This window comes from Medicago sativa, chromosome 3 (assembly GCF_051527215.1).
Source record: "Medicago sativa cultivar Bolivia chromosome 3, Bolivia_mono, whole genome shotgun sequence".
Classification (NCBI taxonomy): domain Eukaryota; kingdom Viridiplantae; phylum Streptophyta; class Magnoliopsida; order Fabales; family Fabaceae; genus Medicago; species Medicago sativa.
Genome location: NC_140751.1, coordinates 45,653,682 through 45,672,943, shown reverse-complemented (window position 1 = coordinate 45,672,943; position 19,262 = coordinate 45,653,682). Strand labels below are relative to the sequence as shown.

General features: G+C 37.6%; 1 protein-coding gene across 1 annotated transcript; it reads left to right on the top strand.

Annotated features, from left to right (window-relative positions):
• The first annotated feature begins 12,300 nt into the window (after positions 1 to 12,300).
• Positions 12,301 to 16,458, top strand: LOC146937703 (uncharacterized). The gene is made up of 2 exons (XM_085749504.1): positions 12,301 to 13,441; positions 13,529 to 16,458. Exons 1-2 carry the CDS (start codon positions 12,301 to 12,303, stop codon positions 16,456 to 16,458), a joined length of 4,071 nt encoding a protein of 1,356 aa, XP_085605630.1.
• Positions 16,459 to 19,262: the final 2,804 nt, after the last annotated feature.

Genomic DNA, 19,262 nt, shown 5'->3' with positions numbered 1-19,262 from the left:
ATAATTCTTTGGAATAGTTTGTTACTTCTATCCCAAATTTGTTGCAAGGTTGTTACATTCGTAACAAAAAAATGTTTCTCATTAAATAGTTTGTTACATTAATTTGTTACATAACAATTTAAAATATAGCAACTAAAATTTTCAAAGATAAAATTAAAAGCATTATAGATTTATGTAACAAATCAATATGTTTTTGAAGATTCACATAACAAAAAAAATCATTAAAAAATTAGGCAACAAATTAATATATTTATAGGGATGTATGTTACAAAAACTAGAATTTATTCATAGACTAATCTTTTATTAATTATGTAACAAATCAATATGTTTTTGAAGATTCACATAACAAAAAAAAATCATTAAAATAAACAATTCATAACAAACTAGAATTTATTCATAGACTAATCTTTTATTAATTTGTTCCATAAAATTTGTTTTGAACGAAAATTTGTTATGAAAGTTTGTTACAAAAATATCTAGAATTCATCCTATATAAAACAATTTTCAATTTCAAAAATCATATATGCTATTGGTTAAACAAACAATTCATATTACATCCCTTTTTGTGGAAATTTTCAACTAACCATGAATTAAAATAAAATTTAGCAACATAGCTAAATTGAATTCGAGTATTAAAATTAGATCTTCAAGAACTATATAACTTCTAATTTATTTGTGCAATCCTTCAGGGATGCATATCATTGGATTGATTTGAATTCTTCGGGGGTTCATGGAGAATAAAAATTGAGTTTTTATGTTGTTCAATAGCTACTCAAAATCAAATCAATTCTTTGTGCAATCCATCATAGATGCATCACTATTGAATTCTTCAGAAATTCATGGAGGATAAAGATTAATTTTTAAGTTCTTCAAGAACTATGCAATAAATTTAAACCATAAAATCAATTCTCCAAGCAATCCTTCATTGATAACTCTTTTGAATTCTTTAGGAATTCAAAGCAAAAAATATTAAGTTCTTCGGGAACTACGCTGTTGAATTCTTCAGGAATTCACAGAGAATAATATTGAGTTCTTCAGGAACTACGGTTTTGAATTCTTCAGGAATTCACAAAGAATAACTTTTGAATTCTTCCAGAATTCACATAGAGTAATATTGAGTTCTTCAGGAACCATACAATAGATCTCTTTGATTTTATAATATGAGATCAATCCTTATGCAATACTTCAGGATTGCATACGGAATAAATGAACACAATAATATAATACAATTATGCAATACTTCAGGATTGCATACGGAATAAATAAACACAATAATATAATTAACATAATAATGATTTAATGTATCTATAAGGCACTGATTCCAATTGTCGGAATTGTAACAGTGTAACCTATAATCATCGATACAGAAATTAAAATTTACTTACAAAAAAAATAGATGAAGAAGAATTGCATTTCTCAATTGGTCGTGCTGATAACGTGTTATGAAACTATTAGAATAAGAATAAGAACAAGATTAAAGAAAAGAAGAGAGAATAGAGAGAGAAAGAAAGAAGATTATATTATTCTCCTGTGTTGTACAATATGTTACATGTGGTCTCTATTTATAGAGAAATACAATGATATGACTTAAGAGTTAAGTACTTAAGGGATAAGTACAAATAGGTTGTGACTTAGCGGATAAGGAATATGGTGTCACTAAAGAGATAAGTACAAGGGTTTGTGGACATCCACTTATTATATTCATAACACACAGGTAATAAATTGGTGGCATTATTTTGGTTCTCATTAATTAATGTGTGTAAATTCCTAAGACAATTAATTGTTCAGTTCAACTGTTTGACTTTAAGATCTTTGTAGAGAAATTCCAAAATTGAAAAACTGAAGACAACAAGAATCGAACCATGTACATGGTTGCAAAAAATCAAAATTGTAACCACCGTGTCATCCATCTTTTTATGTCTATAACCGAAATATATTATATATGTAAATATCTTTTTTTGCTCGAGTACGATTTTATCATATTAGTAGTAGGAGACAGTTAGATATTTGGACCATACTCGCTGCAGATTGCCTATATCTAGAAGCAATTTTAAATAAAAAAATTGATATAATAGAATTTTGAAAATTCGTTACTACTTTCAAAATATCAACACTAATCCAATGTTTCTATTAAATATTTTTATAATTTATATCAAAATTAATTAATTTTTTATAGCCAATGTTAACTTGTGCCCTCAAGGCACAAGTTAAGAAGTAAAAGTAGAAATGTTTTATTGTAATTAATGGATTTGAATTTAACTTTTTGACTTTTAACTAATTGAATGCACAAAATTTAAGAAATAATTTCTACATTTGGGTTGCTTAACATGTGTCCCAAGGGCACAAGTTAACATGACCCATTTTTTATCTATATATTTTTACTTAGAGATGCTTATAATAAGTTATAGTGGTTTTAATTCTTCATGAAGGATTTTTTTTCTTCACAACTTCACGAAAACTGTCTTGAAAATAATTCATTTATAGAAATTCATTGAATTGCCTCTTCATTTCCCATCCATAGTCGTACTCACGTAATGATCTATTTTTTTTTTTTCACAACTTCACGAAAACTGTCTTGAAAATAATTCATTTATAGAAATTCATTGAATTGCCTCTTCATTTCCCATAGTCGCACTCACGTATGATCTTCCAGTGATATCTTCATTAGAAATCAAATACTATGCATTAATTAGTCATCAAGAGATGTAAATTAGTAGAAGAAAATGACCATTAAAGCCCTTAAAATAATGATTTAGTGAGTTTTAAAAAGAAAATTTTCAAACAACTCATCATTAATACGCTTTACTTTAATGAAGAAGTCGGGCAATTGACTACTATCTGATAGTAGGAAATTATGATCAAGTTTTGATCTGTCCTTTTTAATAAAATAATGTTTTCTTATCGCCATATTTGAAGGACATAGATCAAAACTTGATCATAATTTTCTACTATCAGATACCATGAATTAACGTTGTCAGCATATTGATGACCGTTTGACCAAGATAGTCTGGATTTCAAACTCGAAGTTCTGGTTTAAAAAAAAAAAAAAAAACTATTGTTGTGATTTGTTTAATCTAAATGCAGGTATATCCAGCAGCATAATGTACATAAAAATTATTTATGCTTAGCTAAATGGAATACAGTATAGAAACAAGTGAGGGAGCTAACCATAGAAAGTATAGACACCATCTTGAATAACAGGGAGTAATCCAAAGGGCTGCATATGAAACAAACATTAACTTTTTTTTTTCGGGACAGAAAACAAGCATTAACTTGTTATACATGAATATAATGGTGGTAGATAACATTTATGGTAAGAGGGATAGCAGCTCAGATTTCGGTGCAATCATCAAGGACTGTTGTCATCGTTTAGTTATAGATCTTGCAACCTTTGATGTTAGGTTCATTAGGAGACAAGCCAATAAAGTTTCGCATAACTTAGTTAGGGAAACTCCATCTATATCTAGTTTCCATCATTCCAATATATACTGAAACTCTTATTTTAAATGAAATGCATTAATCTTGTTTTTGTTAAAATTTTTTTTTTATTGAAATCAGAACATACAATAAAAAGATACTACTATATTGATTGAATAAAATAAAAAATTGATGGGCCAACCTCGTTCAAGTCATGTTTCACTGTTCCAGATTTTAATGACTTGTATGTGGATGATCTAAATGAATTAGTAGATTGAAAATCTAACTCTACTGAAAGAAATAGATAGACAAAATTGTTGGGAAATGACCTCCATAATTTCCCTCATCCGTGAACTGAAAATAGGCACTAACGGGAACATAAAATAAGCGTAATGACACATAGATTTTTAGTGTGGAAAACCTTCTCAATTTGAGAAAGAAAAAAAACAATGGGACTCTTGAGCCTCTTAAACTTCCACTATAATGATAATGAAAATACAACAACTTCACCCCTAGGTGGATCTCACTACAATGTATCTCTCAATTTGTAAGGAACACTCTCACAAATTGGCTCACTATTTATCTCACAAGGAAAAACTATGAGAATCACTTTTTTCTTTTGAGCAAGGCTCTCTTTCTCTTTTGTTTTTTGTTGTTCTTCTCTTGTGGTGTGTTGTGAATTCTCTCATGCTCCTATCTATAAGAGAATCAAGTCAAAGTTGCCTTACATGCATGAAGACACTTTTCATTTGTCATTCATGCAAAACACCAAGTGTCCCTTGCAATGAATGCACCACACCATGTGTCTCTTGCAATGCATGCACCACAACATGCGTCAATCATATACTACACCTATTGTACACCATGCTACTTTTCATCACATGCAACCTTCCATTTTGTCAAATATACTTTGGCCACGTGGCAATGATTGGTGTAATATCCCGCTGAATTTGTAATAAACTGTCGAATTAGTTGAACATGTCAGAACGGAAATAATTTCTAAAGGGTTGAATATTTATTAAGAAAAGCAAAGATATTCAGTAAATGTCTCGCATATTATCCCAACGGGCTTGAGGAATTAAAGGGTTACAAATTAACAAAGGATAATTGTGTCTTTTCCCTTGAAGGGCAAAATGGTAAACTTGCCAATCAAGATTTTTTTAAATGGACCAAGGTTAATTCTTCTCTCACTTTCCATATTCTTCTTCTTCATTCTAGAACATTTTCTTCGGTTCCCTCCCTACACTACCTTAACCACCAAAACTTCATCAAAATACCATGCATTCACTACATGAATGGTACACATAAGTTTCTAGAGGTGGTTTAAGCAAGAAACACACTTCAAAACTTCTCATTACCTTCTTAATTCCTCAAAACCGCCCACTCCTTCAACTTTCCAATTCTTCATTTCTCATTCAAATTTCATGGGAAACCACATATAAGCTTATTTCTAGGGGACTCAAGAGTGGTATTTTTTTGGTGGTGGCCGGAGTTTGAACCCTGGACCTTGCATATATTATGTGTTTGTCCCTATCAACTGAGATAAGCTCACGATGACTCAAGAGTGGTATAATTACAAGGTAAGTGACAAAATCCATTCCCTCTCTCTTTCCCTTATGAACCGCACCATTCACACACCATGTGTATAATTCCCTTTTCATGGAAATTTATTTAATTCAAACTTTGGTGTATGTTGTATGTGTAATTTGAAGATGATTATGTGTGGTAATGGTATTTAGAAACATGGTATGAAGAATGAAAGAAAGTTAGAAGCTTGTGTGTGTAAAATTGGAGTTTTACAAGGTAAGAAAATTAAGCTGTTTTAAGAAGTTTAGTTATAGCTTAATACAGTTTATGTTGGTGCTAGAATTGTTATGAGGATTAGGTTAATTATGGATGAATTTCATGAAATAGTGGTAAGCTCAAGTTCTGGTTTTTGATTCGTATCTGTTTCTATGTAGATTGGATTTGAGTGATTGTTGAATTTTTGGATTCCTAATTTAATTCCCTACAGTTTGGACACAAATTTCGTATGATTCGGATTGGAAACGAATTCGGAAAACGCAATTGAAGTTGGTAAATTCTGCTGGAATTTGGTTACGGGTTTTGGGATAGGGCTCCACTAAAACAGTAAGAACTTTCTCTCTGTAGCTTGGAATCAAGTGATTTTTAATGCTATGCTTAGCTAACGAAATTACGGACGTTTCGGTACAACTTTCACGAATTTTGACCCATTATTGAAGTCTAGAGACTACTTTGAAGTATATGGACTGATGTAGGATTTGTGCTGAACCAAGGATTAAATTGTTGATGTTTAAGCTAGTGCAACTTTGGTTTTCTTTGGAGAATCGAAATAAAGGCAGAAGTGAAGAGCAATGGCTGATGCTTATGTGTTCAAGGATTCAAAATAGGATGAGGTGAGTTCCTTTAGATAGAAAAGCTTCCCTTTGGGTAGTTATATTATGCCACTAAAATGATAGTTTATGATATTGTGCATTATAACATAATTAGTGACATTATGACTTAAGTTAAATACCTATCTATCTATATATTATCTTTGAATTAGAAACTCGACGATTTCCTTTTAGCAACTTGATTCACCGCTTTTCCTAAATCGCAAATCGCTCGTCCAATCGCAAATCGTAATTAGTGAAACCAACAACGATTACGATTCCATTCGAAGTCGCGATTGAAAAACAAAGGCTATGCGATTGAAAACCCTTCTGCGATGCGATTGAAAGCTTCTCCCTGCTAGGATTCAGAATCGCCTCCCTTCATCAGTTTTCACTCCTTATGCTTCTGTTCGCTTCGTTCCGTCGCCGATTCAACCCTCTTTCACGCTGATTTCTTCTTGTTAATTCTCTCCCGTCATTGGTGAGACGTAATTCTTGTTATTCTCTCCTTGTGAGAAGTTTTTTCATCTGATTACATGGCTTCCAATTTCACGGCTTCTATGTCATCTCTTTCCTTGAGTGATGAGGAAGAAGAACTAGAGATTCCAATTGAAACTGTGCCCAACCCAACTGTCGATACAAGTGCTAGCCTTGTGGGAAGGTTCCTCACGGACAAACCTATCAGAGGCCATATGATGACAACAAAAATAGCTGAATTCTGGCATCCAGGAAGAGGTGTCAATATCAAGGAAATTGAACAGAATTTATTCACGTTCAAATTCTTTCATTACAGGGATATGCAAACAGTCCTAAAAAGAGGTCCGTGGTATTTCGATAACAATCTTTTGGTCCTTGATGCACTGCCAGATAACACCCCTCCACAAACCGTGCCACTGCTATCTGTGCCGTTTTGGGTGCGGATCCACGACGTTCCCACCGCGTTTATGACTGAAAGGGTGGGTAAGGACCTTGGAAACTTCATTGGAGAATTCCTTGAGTACGATGTCAAGAACAGTTCCAATCACCTTCGACAGTATATGCGTATTCGCGTCCTTCTCAATGTTACCAAACCCCTCAAAAGACAGAAAAAAATCAAGCGTCCAGGAGGTGATACATTGACTGTCAGGTTCAAATATGAAAGGTTAGGGAACTTCTGTTACTACTGTGGTATCCTTGGTCACATAGAAGACTATTGTGATAAACTCTATGCAGTTGAGTCAGATGATGGAATTCGACACTGGGGTTCGGAAATCCGCGTTGAAAATCAGAAGAATTCTAATAAGGGGTCGCGCTGGCTTAGAGAGGAAGGTCAGGACTGGTCACCACCATCATCTTCATCGGATGGGATAGTAGAAGTTGCTTCAGATCAAACATTAGTCAGTCATGGTAACGCATTATTCCCTTCAGCACATCCCAAAACTGTCTCACTAGCTGAACTATTGAAAAATCCGCATTTAATAAGGCAATCAAGCAAAACTATTGTGACTAATTCACACATAACTCCCCATAATGCTACTTTAAATGAGGAGGAAGTTGAGACAGTAATCCAGAATAACACAAAACGTTCAAGATCTGAATTGACTAATGTCGACTCACTCAAGGGGAACCTCGCACAGTCCACAAATTCTCAGTCGTCTGTGAAAAATATTGTCCAACCAACACTAATGGAAGTAGTGCAAAACAAGTCTTCCCCTGTCACCGATCATTTTTTATCGGCAGCGCCTGGTTCCCAGGGCTGCCGGGAGTCATGAATGTCATAGCATGGAACTGTCGTGGCTTGGGCAACGTCAAGGCAGTTCCCCGTATAAAAGACCTTGTCCGTGTCTATAAACTGGATATTATTGTCCTTATTGAAACACTTTGCAATAATAATAAAATTCTAAATTTGAAGTACTCTATTGGTTTTGATTATCATTTTTCTGTTGATTGCGTTGGTCATAGTGGAGGTTTTGCTGTTCTTTGGAACTGTTCTGCTCATTGCTGGAACACATCCCATAAAGTCCCTCCAACAAGCATATATCAAGCTACAGAATGGGTATCAATTTCTTCGCTAGCTGTCCGACCACTTCCTAAACCGCCCCCAAGTCACAAATTAACTAGTGATCTGATCCCGAGACGGCCCCCTCGAAAGCCACCCTGGAAAAATTTTATTTGGGTTTCTCTACTATCTTCCCGTTTGAGAGTGTGGTTTGGCTCCATGTTTTTGATTCTCTGTTATTTTATTTACGGTTTTGTTTGGTTTTTGTTATTGTTGGTTTATTTCAAGTTTGCATGCCATGTGTTTGTTGAAATGCTAGTGAAGGATTCGTCTTATCGGTACTTTGTTATGAGTAAGGAACTCCTGGCGACAATCAGCAAACTCATCATCCTCTCAGCCTCACATAGGACTTTTCAACTTATGGTTGTATTGGTTATCACAGAGACCAATTATAGTCAATATGCGCGAACAACAGCACAATCTTTTTTCCGGAGTTGGATGACATCAAAGACTATGGATCTCAAAAGTTTGGTGATCTTGGCCCATAGGTGGAAGGAATTAGTCTGGTTGTTAGGGTATTGTTTTTGGAGTATTGTTGCCCTTTTGTTTTCTGAACTTTATAGATGTATCGTTAGGATGTATCCTACTATCTTGATTGTTAGGTCTAATCTCAATTTATGGGTGTGGGGAATGCCCCAACTCTTCATTGATTGTATTTTTTTTGCCTTTGAATGAATGAGGTGTTTGACTGTCAAAAAAAAAAAAAATCTTTGAATTAGAAACTTGAACTATTCTTAGGCTTCAATTATGATGATGTGGCATGCTTTAGAGATGTTTCTCATCTCTATTTTTTTTAAAGCTTCTCATCTATAATTAAACATGACCCACTATATTTTACAATAATGTCATTCTTTAATAGTTCCTAATTGAATATCCCTTCATAGTCTAATTGAATAAATTATGTAACGGTTTAAGAAATTTTAACATAAACCAATTAAAACCACAAACCCCACTATTGGTTTGTTACAGAAGGGGAATAGTGCTGTATTTCCCCACTATCTTTGTTGACTTTGATCATTGGTTTGTTAAAGAGTGGCTTAAAAAAAACTTTTTAATAGATAGATATGTTACTAATTCTTCCAATTCCATTTCATCTTTTGGTTCATTTTTGTTTCTACTACGCTATTTCTATTCCATCAATTAATTCCTAGCCACCACTAACCTTTTATTTTCCCTCAATTAGTAACAACTCATGTTACTTATTATCCTCCTCCCATTTCTTCTTTCATTTCATTTTTTGTTGGTAGTTTTATTTTCATTCCTTCTTATATTTCTTTTTTTATTATTTTCATTGCAGGTTTTGGAAATAGGTGAATTTTGTTGAAATGCAACTTCTTATACGAAAAGGTTGTCCATCTTTACATTTTCTTTCATTTCATTTTTTTTGGTATTTTTCATGTTCATTCCTTCTAATATTTCTTCTTTTATTAGTTTCATTGCAGGCCATAGAAATATGTATTTTGTTGAAATGTCACTTCTTATATGAAAAGGTAGTCATCGTTACATTAATATTGATTTTTCTTCCATTATTTTTTACTTATTCAGTTATTCTATAATTTGGTGGTTTGTTACATTTGTCATCCGATTTTTGATTATATCTAGAATCACTCAACTGAAATTATATATTTTTTCACTCAGAATCTCACGTCTTTTATCTATATTAATTGTCTATGATAGATATATATGTCCTCCCAAGACTATTCTTTTATTATTAAAAAAAGGGTCAATTCAAGTATGTTGGACAATGTAAGCTGGCATCGGGGTTACAAAATTCATTGTTCTCACATTACTCTATAATTAGTAGAATCATAAACAACTATTAAGGTAAGGTTTATAGTGTGGATTTTCAATTGAAAAGGTAAGGTTTATAGTGTGGATTTTCAATTGAAAAGTTTGATTTATGTGCAAACTTCCTAAAAACTTTTTTCCCCTCACTGGAAAGGTGATACTATATGCATGTCATCATCAAAGTCAACAAAGATTAATATCAACCTAGATATCCCACAAACAAATCAGCTAATGCAATTATTCAAGTGAGAAAATTCTTATCTCTGTTTCATATTTATTTTCATGCCACACTATATATTTACATGTCATTATGTTATTGCAGAAGTACCAATGATATGCATATGTTTGAAAATTGGACTCTCATGCCTTATATTGTCCATTCCAAACCATATAGGACAATAAAATGACTATATTTGAAATTTTTTGTTTGACAACATCAAGGAGTAATATTTTATTTTTTTAATTTAGGCTATTTTTAAAAAATATTTTTTAATGTATTCTTTTCAATTGATTTTATTGAATTGAAAATGTATATATATAGGTGAAAATTGAAAAAGTATGGACTCAATTACAATGATAATACTCAATCTGGATGCAAAGAAAAGATGAAATAACCTATCACATTTTTCCGTTTTGCTAAATACAATTTCATATGCTTTGTAGATAATAATATTTTTATTGTAATAAAAAAATTGTTTTTATCTTTAGCACTAAACATGCTAAAAATATCGTGCACCATTTATATATACAATGTTGAAACTATAAAAAATCAAATTAAATTTTATTTAAAAATATTCTTTGTAGAGGGGATTACGATGAATATAGTATTGCTACTCTATTTTTACTAAAATGAGATTAAGATGAATATAATATTACTACTCTATTAAAATATTATTTTAAAAAAAATTATTTAAAAATATTTTTACCTAAAGGAGGTTATTTCATTTTTTTTATAAAATAATTTCATCGACTAAAGTTAGAATAACAATCTGATATCTAAATAAAATTCACTATTTTTATTGAATAAAAATAAAGGAAACAAAAAGAAAGTTTTATCATAATCCACTAATTTTTATTGAATAATAACATATTGTAAAAGAAACTATGGATTAAACCGTCCCTTGACTATTGAACTGCACTTTTGTTGATTTTTATATAAGGTGAATACACAATATTTAGATCAAAAATAATCTTTATCTCCTTATATTTTGTATTCACTTGACGAGAACATAAATATAAAAATTCAGTACTGTTGTCAAATTTTTTATTTTTGATAAAAAAAAAAACTATTAAAAAATTTAAACAAACCCGTGCAACGCACGGGTTGAACACCTAGTGCTAGTGTATTCTAAATAGCTTTTATATTAATAAACATGCTTATGGTAGTGTAGGAATTGGAGGAAAGATTATTAGACAAGTTTTAATGCATTTGTGAATAAATACATGATTTCACCTAAAATTCCGGAAGTTGAGATTATTGGATTTTTATGACTTTAATTCAATCCTTAGATAATGTAAATGAAACTTTTAAGAAAATGATTGGTTATTGTTCAGCTAAGGATTTAAATTCTCATTTCTCCGGATATGTAGCCGAACATGTTTTGGAATTCTCCAATTTATATCCTACCATAATGCCTATGTTTGAGAAAGCAAGAAAATGTTTAGAATAAATTAGCCATGAATATCAGTGATGGGTAGGTCACTAACCCGGGAAAATTTATTATGACAGAGCTATTAGCATCCTATTATTATTTCAGGATAAAGACGGAATTAGAGACTCAAATCTCTCAAGTAGCCCAACAAAGCTGCTTCCTCTCCAACCTTCAAAGTCCCTCTAAGCCAAACTGAACCCAACCCCAAAAACCATATAAGTGCTATTACCCTTAGGGATGGTAAACAATTAGAGGACCTCGTTGAGAAAGTTAAGAACAATGAAGGAGAGATAGGGAGTGATGAGCCTCAAGGTGAGAAAGCCATAGGAGAGAATGATAAGTCATTTGTTTCACCATCTCACGAGCCTAAAATTCCATTAACACAAAGGTTTTGTTAAATCCAAGTTAGAGGACCAGTTTAGGAATTTTATTGAAATACTTCCAACCAAATTCCCACATAAACTTAAGAATCTAGAAAGTTTTTCCATACCTTGTGAACCGTCATAATATTCCTAAAGGCTTAGAAGCCCTCCAGAAAGGCTCTAAGACATCCAGAAGGGCTCAGGCGCCCTCCAGAAGGGCTCCTGAGACCTCGGCGCGCTCGCCTTTGAGGCACCGCCCTCCTAAGCTTCTAAGAAACCTCTAGAAACCGCCTAAAATACACAAATACCCCTGTTGCTTGGGAACCAAGCAACGAAACCCAAGCCCACAGCAGGCTATAAATACTACTCTTGAGAGCATTCTCAAGGCATCCAATAATCAGTCTAAACCCTAACCTACGGTTCTTAATCCTAGAATCCTTTACCGTACTTTCTGCAAGTACAGTTGGCGCCGTCTGTGGGAAAAGGTAAAACTAACCTTGACCACATTTTCTCTGGATCGCAAATCGCGATTTCGAGACCTTGAAACCAAACCTCCAAACCGTAAAACCTTTTTGCGATTTGGAAACCGACCCATTAACTCATCAACCTAGGTCGCGCCTCACGTACGATCTAGAGAACAGCCTCTCATCATGGCCACACCAGAAGAGTTGGAGTCTATGCGGACACAACTCGCTCAACTTAAGGAGCACAACGACGCCCTGCAGGCCTCAATGGAAACTATGCAACAGAAGCAGCAAGAAGAAAGAGAGGAGTCAAACCACGGCGAGATGGACGACCCAGAACCGCAACCTCTGTCTGCCGAGATCTGGGGAGCACCAGTTCCAGAGAACTTCAAACCACCCCACCTTTCCGTCTTCGACGGGAAGAGCGACCCTATGGAGCATATTACGACCTTCAACACTTGCATGTCCGTAGTCGGAGCCCCAGACTCCCTCAAATGCAAGCTATTGGCAGGCACTTTGTCCAACGCCACCTTACGATGGTACATGAATCTCCCGCGTTTTTCTATCATCAGCTATCCGAACATGACAAGGAAACTCATCCAGCAATTCTCCGCAAGTCGCCATCGCAAAGTCCCCGTAACCAGCCTCTTCAACGTCTGCCAGGGATACAATGAGTCCCTACGAGACTACCTGGAAAGATTTAACGACGCAACCATAAAGGTAATCAACCCCAACCAGGAAGTATTTGTAGGCGCCTTCCAGAACGGCCTGAAGGCAGGACAGTTCAATGAGTCACTAGCTCAAAAACCCGCCAATTCCATGGAGGAAATAATCGCCAGGGCGGAATGTTACATAAAGAGGGAAGAAAGCAACGCTGAAAAGAGGGCAAGGGATGCTAAGGAGCGAACGTCTAATAATACGGAGCTGCGACCTTATCAACCAACGGCGAACAGAGACCGAGTTCCCTATCGAAGAACAAATAGGCGAAATTATAGGCCTTACTCGCGTCCGGAAGAATTCACTCCTTTGAACACAAAACCAGAACGCATTTTGAAGGAAGTCTACGAAACCAAATTAATCCCAGATCCGCCTACACCGCGATATGAGATCATGGGAAAAGACAAAAACAAATGGTGCAAATATCATAAAATACGAGGGCACAACACTGACTCGTGCGTACATTTACGACAGGAAATCGAGAAGTTGATACAGAATGGAAAGTTGAGAGGGTACGCACAGGACAGGAAAAGCGAGAACAAGCAAAAGGTAAACAACAAGAAAGATGAAGTGAGCGAAGAAAAGAGACACACACTCAACACCATCTCAGGTGGATTCTCCGGAGGAGGAGAGTCTAGTTCGTCACGAAAGAGGTACGTCAGGCAAGTAATGTTGTGACAAGAATATGAGACGCCAGCCTCTGAGCGCGAACTTGATATATCTTTCACTGCCAAAGATTTCCGGGACGTCGTACCACACGACGACGACCCCATGGTCATCACTCTGCAAATATTCAAGTGGGATGTGAAGAGGGTATTGATCGACCCAGGAAGCTCGACGGACATCTTATACTACGACACTTTCGATCGAATGGGATTAGACTCAGAACAGCTACAACCTTTCAGAGGAACCCTATCGGGATTCACAGGCGAACATGTACATGTAAGGGGTTACATCACGCTCAAGACAACCTTTGGGAGCGGTTCTCATGCAAAAACCATTAGAGTAAGGTACCTCGTTGTAAACTCGCCGAGCTCGTACAACATTATCATCGGTCGCCCCGCCTTCAACCTTTTGGGTGGTTTCCTATCCACTAAATTCTTAGTCATGAAGTATCCTCTAGATAACGGAAAGATAGGAACCATCCGAGGCGACCAGAAGCTCGCCAGGGAATGCTGCCACAACAGCCTGAGATTGCAGAAAACTAGGAAGAAATCCGGTAAAGAAGGAGCGCACGAAGTCAACATGATAGACCTCGATCCCAGAGAAGACTTCCAGCAAGAACTCCTTGAACCCATTGAAGACTTAAAAGAAGTATCCATTGGTCCAGAAGTCCATCAAACAACTAAGATTGGCACGTCTTTAAGCCACGAGGAAGAAACCGCCCTCGTCAATCTATTACGAAAGAATCTGGATCTTTTCGCCTGTCACCCATCCGAAATGCCAGGAATGGATCCCGACATTGCCTGTCACCACTTATCAATCAAGCCTAGAGTAAAGTCGGTAGTACAACGGAAGAGAAAGATGGGCGAAGAAAGAAGAAAAGCCGTGGACGATGAAGTAAAAAGGTTGGTCGACGCTCACTTCATTAGTGAAATAAAGTATCCCACATGGCTGGCCAATACTGTCCTTGTGAAGAAAGCGAACGGGAAATGGAGGATGTTCGTAGACTACACAGACTTAAACATGGCGTGCCCAAAGGATCCTTACCCACTCCCAAATATCGATCATTTGATTGATAACGCCTTAGGATACAAAACTTTGAATTTCATGGATGCCTACTCTGGTTACAACCAAATACGAATGGACCCCTTGGTTGCTCCCAAAACGGCCTTTATGACCAATACCAAAAATTACCACTATGAGGTCATGTCCTTTGGTTTCAAAAATGCAGGGGCCACTTTTCAAAGGTCTATGGACACAGCCTTCGCCCATCAGATAGGACGAAACCTGGAAGTATACATTGATGATCTTGTAGCAAACACAAAGGAGGGACACAACCATATGGATGATCTAGAAGAAATTTTAGGCCAAGTAAGAAAGTATAGAATTCGGTTGAACCCAACGAAGTGTTCTTTCGGAGTGCAGGCCGGGAAGTTCCTAGGTTTCCTCTTAACAAGGCGGGGTATTGAAGCAAATCCAGATAAATGTCAAGCGATCATCAACATGAGAAGCCCCTCTAGCATCAAGGAAGTCAAGCAACTAACGGGAAGACTGGCCGCCTTATCTCGTTTCTTATCCTGCGCCGGCGACAAAGCTTTCTCCTTTTTTGCTTCCATTAGGAAGAAGGAAAAATTCGAATGGACACCAGAGTGCGAAGACGCTTTTCAACAGGTGAAATTTTTTTTATCTAGCCCGCCCGTTCTCCAGCGACCAAGCCCACGCTTCATCCTTTTCTTGTACTTGGTGATCTCCGAAAATGCCATGAGCACGGTGTTGGTAGAAGACTCAGAGAAAGGTAAAAAACCGATTTACTTTGTCAGCAGGGTATTCAAAGGCGCCGAATTACGATACCAAAAGATAGAACGCCTAGCTCTGGCTGTAAGAAAGCTTCGTCCGTATTTCCAAAGTCACAGAATCGTCGTGAAAACAGATTATCCCATCAGGCAAGTCCCTGGAAAACCAGACTTGGCGGGAAGGATGGTTGCTTGGTCCATAGAACTTTCGGAGTACGACGTCCAATTCGTACCAAGGGGAAGCATCAAGTCCCAGGTTCTAGCAGACTTCGTTGTGGAGCTCACTTCCCCAGCCCAGGAAGAAGCTCCTTTTGGTTGGCTTTTGTCCGTCGACGGCTCCTCCAACTTAAAAGGAAGCGGGGCAGGCGTGATCTTGGAAGGACCCGATGATATTCTCATAGAACAGTCCCTCAGATTTGAGTTCAAAGCAAGCAACAATCAGGCAGAGTACGAGGCATTAATGGCCGGCATGACCCTAGCACATGAAATGGGAGCTGAAAACCTAAGAGCAAAAAGTGATTCTCAGCTGGTAACAAGTCAGATCACGGGCGAGTACCAGACGAAGGACGCCCAACTCGTCAGGTACTTGGGAAAAGTGCAAGCCCTCGCCAAGACATTTATTTTCTTTGAGGCGGTCTATGTGCCACGAGAACAGAACTCCAGAGCAGACCTAGTGGCAAAACTCGCCAGCACCAAACGACCGGGCAACAACAGAACCGTTATCCAAGAAGTAATCTCGACGCCCAATATCAACATTGAAAAGGTTCACCACATCGGCGAGGAAAAATCAGGGTGGATGGAGCCATTACTTAGATACTTAACCGACTCTTTTACGCCCAATAGCAAAGATGATGAACAAATAGTCAGAAAGAGAGCTTCGAAATTCGTCATCATCTCGGGTAAACTCTACAAACGAGGTCGAACAAGTCCCCTGCTGCGCTGTCTAGCCGAGAACGAAACTCACCTGGTGCTACTTGAGGTTCATGAAGGCGTCTGCATCAGCCACATCAGGGGGCGAGCTTTAGCTGTAAAACTCCTCCGCGCAGGGTACTACTGGCCCACCATGCTCCAAGATAGTTTAGACTTCGTCAAAAAGTGTGGCAAATGCCAAAGGTTCTCCGATAAGAAGCACGCCCCAGCCCAGGAATTGACTTATGTATATTCTCCCTAGCCCTTCCATAAATGGGCAGTCCACATTGTTGGACCTTTCCCTCTCGCCCCAGGACAATTGAAGTTTCTCATAGTAGGAGTTGATTCCCTGGAAGGGCTCTGACGTTGACACTAAACGCCAACCCTGGAAGGGCTCTGGCGATCACCTAAAACACCAACCCTGTAAGGGCCCTGGGGGGGTTCGACTAAAAAATTTCGTCAACCCTGGAAGGGCTCTGGCGGGGTTCGACTAAAAATAAACGCCAACCCTAGAAGGGCTCTGGTGATCACCTAAAACGTCAACCCTGGAAGGGCTCTGACGGAGTTCAACAGACGAGAGTCTTAAAATTCAAAAATACTTAGACAAGTCATACATGACGTCCATCATCCAAGAAATTAAGCTACAGAAAAAGCTTACGTAAAACACGACTAAAATAAAGAGCAAGAACAAGTTCACGAAAAACACTTACGCAACATAAATTAAAATACGAAGTTGCAGAACGATTTCCAAAATATCAAAAGAGCATCGAGCAATTAAAAAATTGTTCAAAGGGCGCTTCACGAAGCCGCCAAGTTAAATTACAGACCATAGAACTAACACTTAATTCAAAAAGAAACAATTAAAACAGAAGTTAGTCGTCATCCTCCAGCTTGCCGTCGACAATGATCTTGAACGGGTTAAGCTCGTCCACCTTAGCCTCAGGGTTAAAAAACAAAACTTGCTCTGTAGCACGCTTAAACCCATTCTCGAAATACACGGCCAGGGCACGCCTTCCCTCATTAACAGCCAACTCTGACTTCTTCAGAGCAGCATCTTTCTCGTCTCTCTCCGTCTCGGCGGCCTCCTTCGCCTTCTTCATTTCCTCCAAAGCATTCTCTGCGGCCTTCTTATCTTTTAATGCCTCCGATAAACGCCCTCTAAGCCAACAGCTTTGTGTTTCCACTTCTCCACATCTTCCGCATCATCCTGGTGTTTCTTCTCCACCACCCCGTACTTCAATTCCAAAGCATGATTCAGTAGCAAGACACGCAGGGCGGCTGTACTAGCATCAGCAACTAAGTCACTGACTTTAGCTTTCACCGCAGCTTCAACGTCAATCTTGGCAAAGGGTACTTGCTCCACCATATACCTTCAAGACAAACAAAATGAACAAACTCGTCAAAGTACAATACAGGAACTCACACTACAAAGTACTATAAGATAAGAAAGCATACCGTCGAAAGTCAAACTCAGAGTGCCAGAACGACTCCATTGCCTCGTCCTTAAGAGAAGTGCCGCCAACTTCCCTACTCGTCGTAGGGCGACTTCCACCGGCCTTGGCCCCCTTGACGGTCCTTGACATCTTTGGCACAGGAGAATCGGCCCGAGCAAGAGCGTTTCCATCGCTCCCACCTTCTGAACCCTCCACCTCGATCACGCCAGCATCATCTTTAGCAGACTCCTTCCTCTTCAACTTTCTTAGCGACACGCCTACAGGATTGCTTGACACATAACCATCCGGGTTCTTACTTTTCTTTAGCTCCGCAAGGTACTTCTTCATCTTCGCACCAGTTAGAGGCAACATCTCTTCTACAGACAAAGACAAACGAAACTGGATTAAGGATGTTATCAAAAGAGCTCAAATTACACACAAAACTGATAAAGACACTCACGCAAATAGGACTCCAAGCGGACAACATCGCCTTCTCTATTCAAGAGTTCATGGATGTTGGTGAGAGGAACCTTCTCCAAAAACTGAACTAGCCTCTGCTCATAAGGAGACATCTCATCAAGGTCGTACCCTCTCACAGCCAGAGGATTTCTTGTCCAACGAAGAGGAAATTTAGGCTTCCCAGCTACCATCACTGAGGCTGTAGAACATTCTGGCGCTCCTTGTATTCTTACAAAGGTATCGCACCACTCCTTTTTGAAGTTACAAGCATATGGGGGAAATAATATTTTTCCTGAATGAGCAGAAATTACGATCCAAGTGCCTTTGTTGACATCCTTGGTACCATAAAAACAGAAGAAAACACCAACTGAGAGCTCGAGGCCCAAAGATTTGCACTAAATCTCAAAACCGCGAATAAACGCCCAGCTGTTAGGGCGGATTTGGGTCGGCACCACGTTAAGGTACTTCAACACGTCCATTTCAAAACGAGAGAATGGGATTTTCACGCCGAACTCTTCCAACACGGCGGTATACATGAAGTAAGATTCGTCACCTTCCTCCATCTCTTGATCACAGACGCACTCATCAGGGTCACAAGATAACAGGACCACGTCCTCTTCACGCCCAGTAGAGATGTTAAACTTGCTCCGAAATAGGTCCATGGCAGAAACATCCACGTACAACGAATCCTCCGCTAAAACTTCTTCTGTGAAAGAAGTCATCCCTATTGACCTATCAAAAGACTCTCCTCCTACCAAATCAGACGAAGGATTCCAAAATGGACAGATCTCCAGGCACTCATCCTCCTTACAATTCGTTCCTGAAGTGGCAGAAAGAAACACACAATCACTATCACTACCCGAGTTAACGCTAGAGTCACTAACCCTAAGTAATAAGTATCCCAGTTAATAACCCCATCTGGACCAGTGGTGTAACAGCCCGATTTTTAGCTAGATTTATTTTATTATTTATTTAATTTATTTATGTATGTTATATGTGCTCTTATGTGATTAATTGCCTCTGTGTGTATTTTTGGTCGGGAATTGTAGAATTCAGTGTTAGAAGGGTATTTTAGTCATTTTGGACTTAGGGGTATTTTGGTTATTTTGAGAGTAGGGGTAAATTAGTAATTGCGTTGAGAATTATTTTTAGTGCTTAGTGAGAGTGGTTATTT

Coding starts and splice junctions, on each gene's coding strand:
- LOC146937703 (XM_085749504.1), top strand. CDS start 12,301: ATGGCCACACCAGAAGAGTTGGAGTCTATGCGGACACAACTCGCTCAA. Junction 13,442..13,528: donor CACACTCAACACCATCTCAG/GTGGATTCTCCG, acceptor ATGAGACGCCAG/CCTCTGAGCGCGAACTTGAT.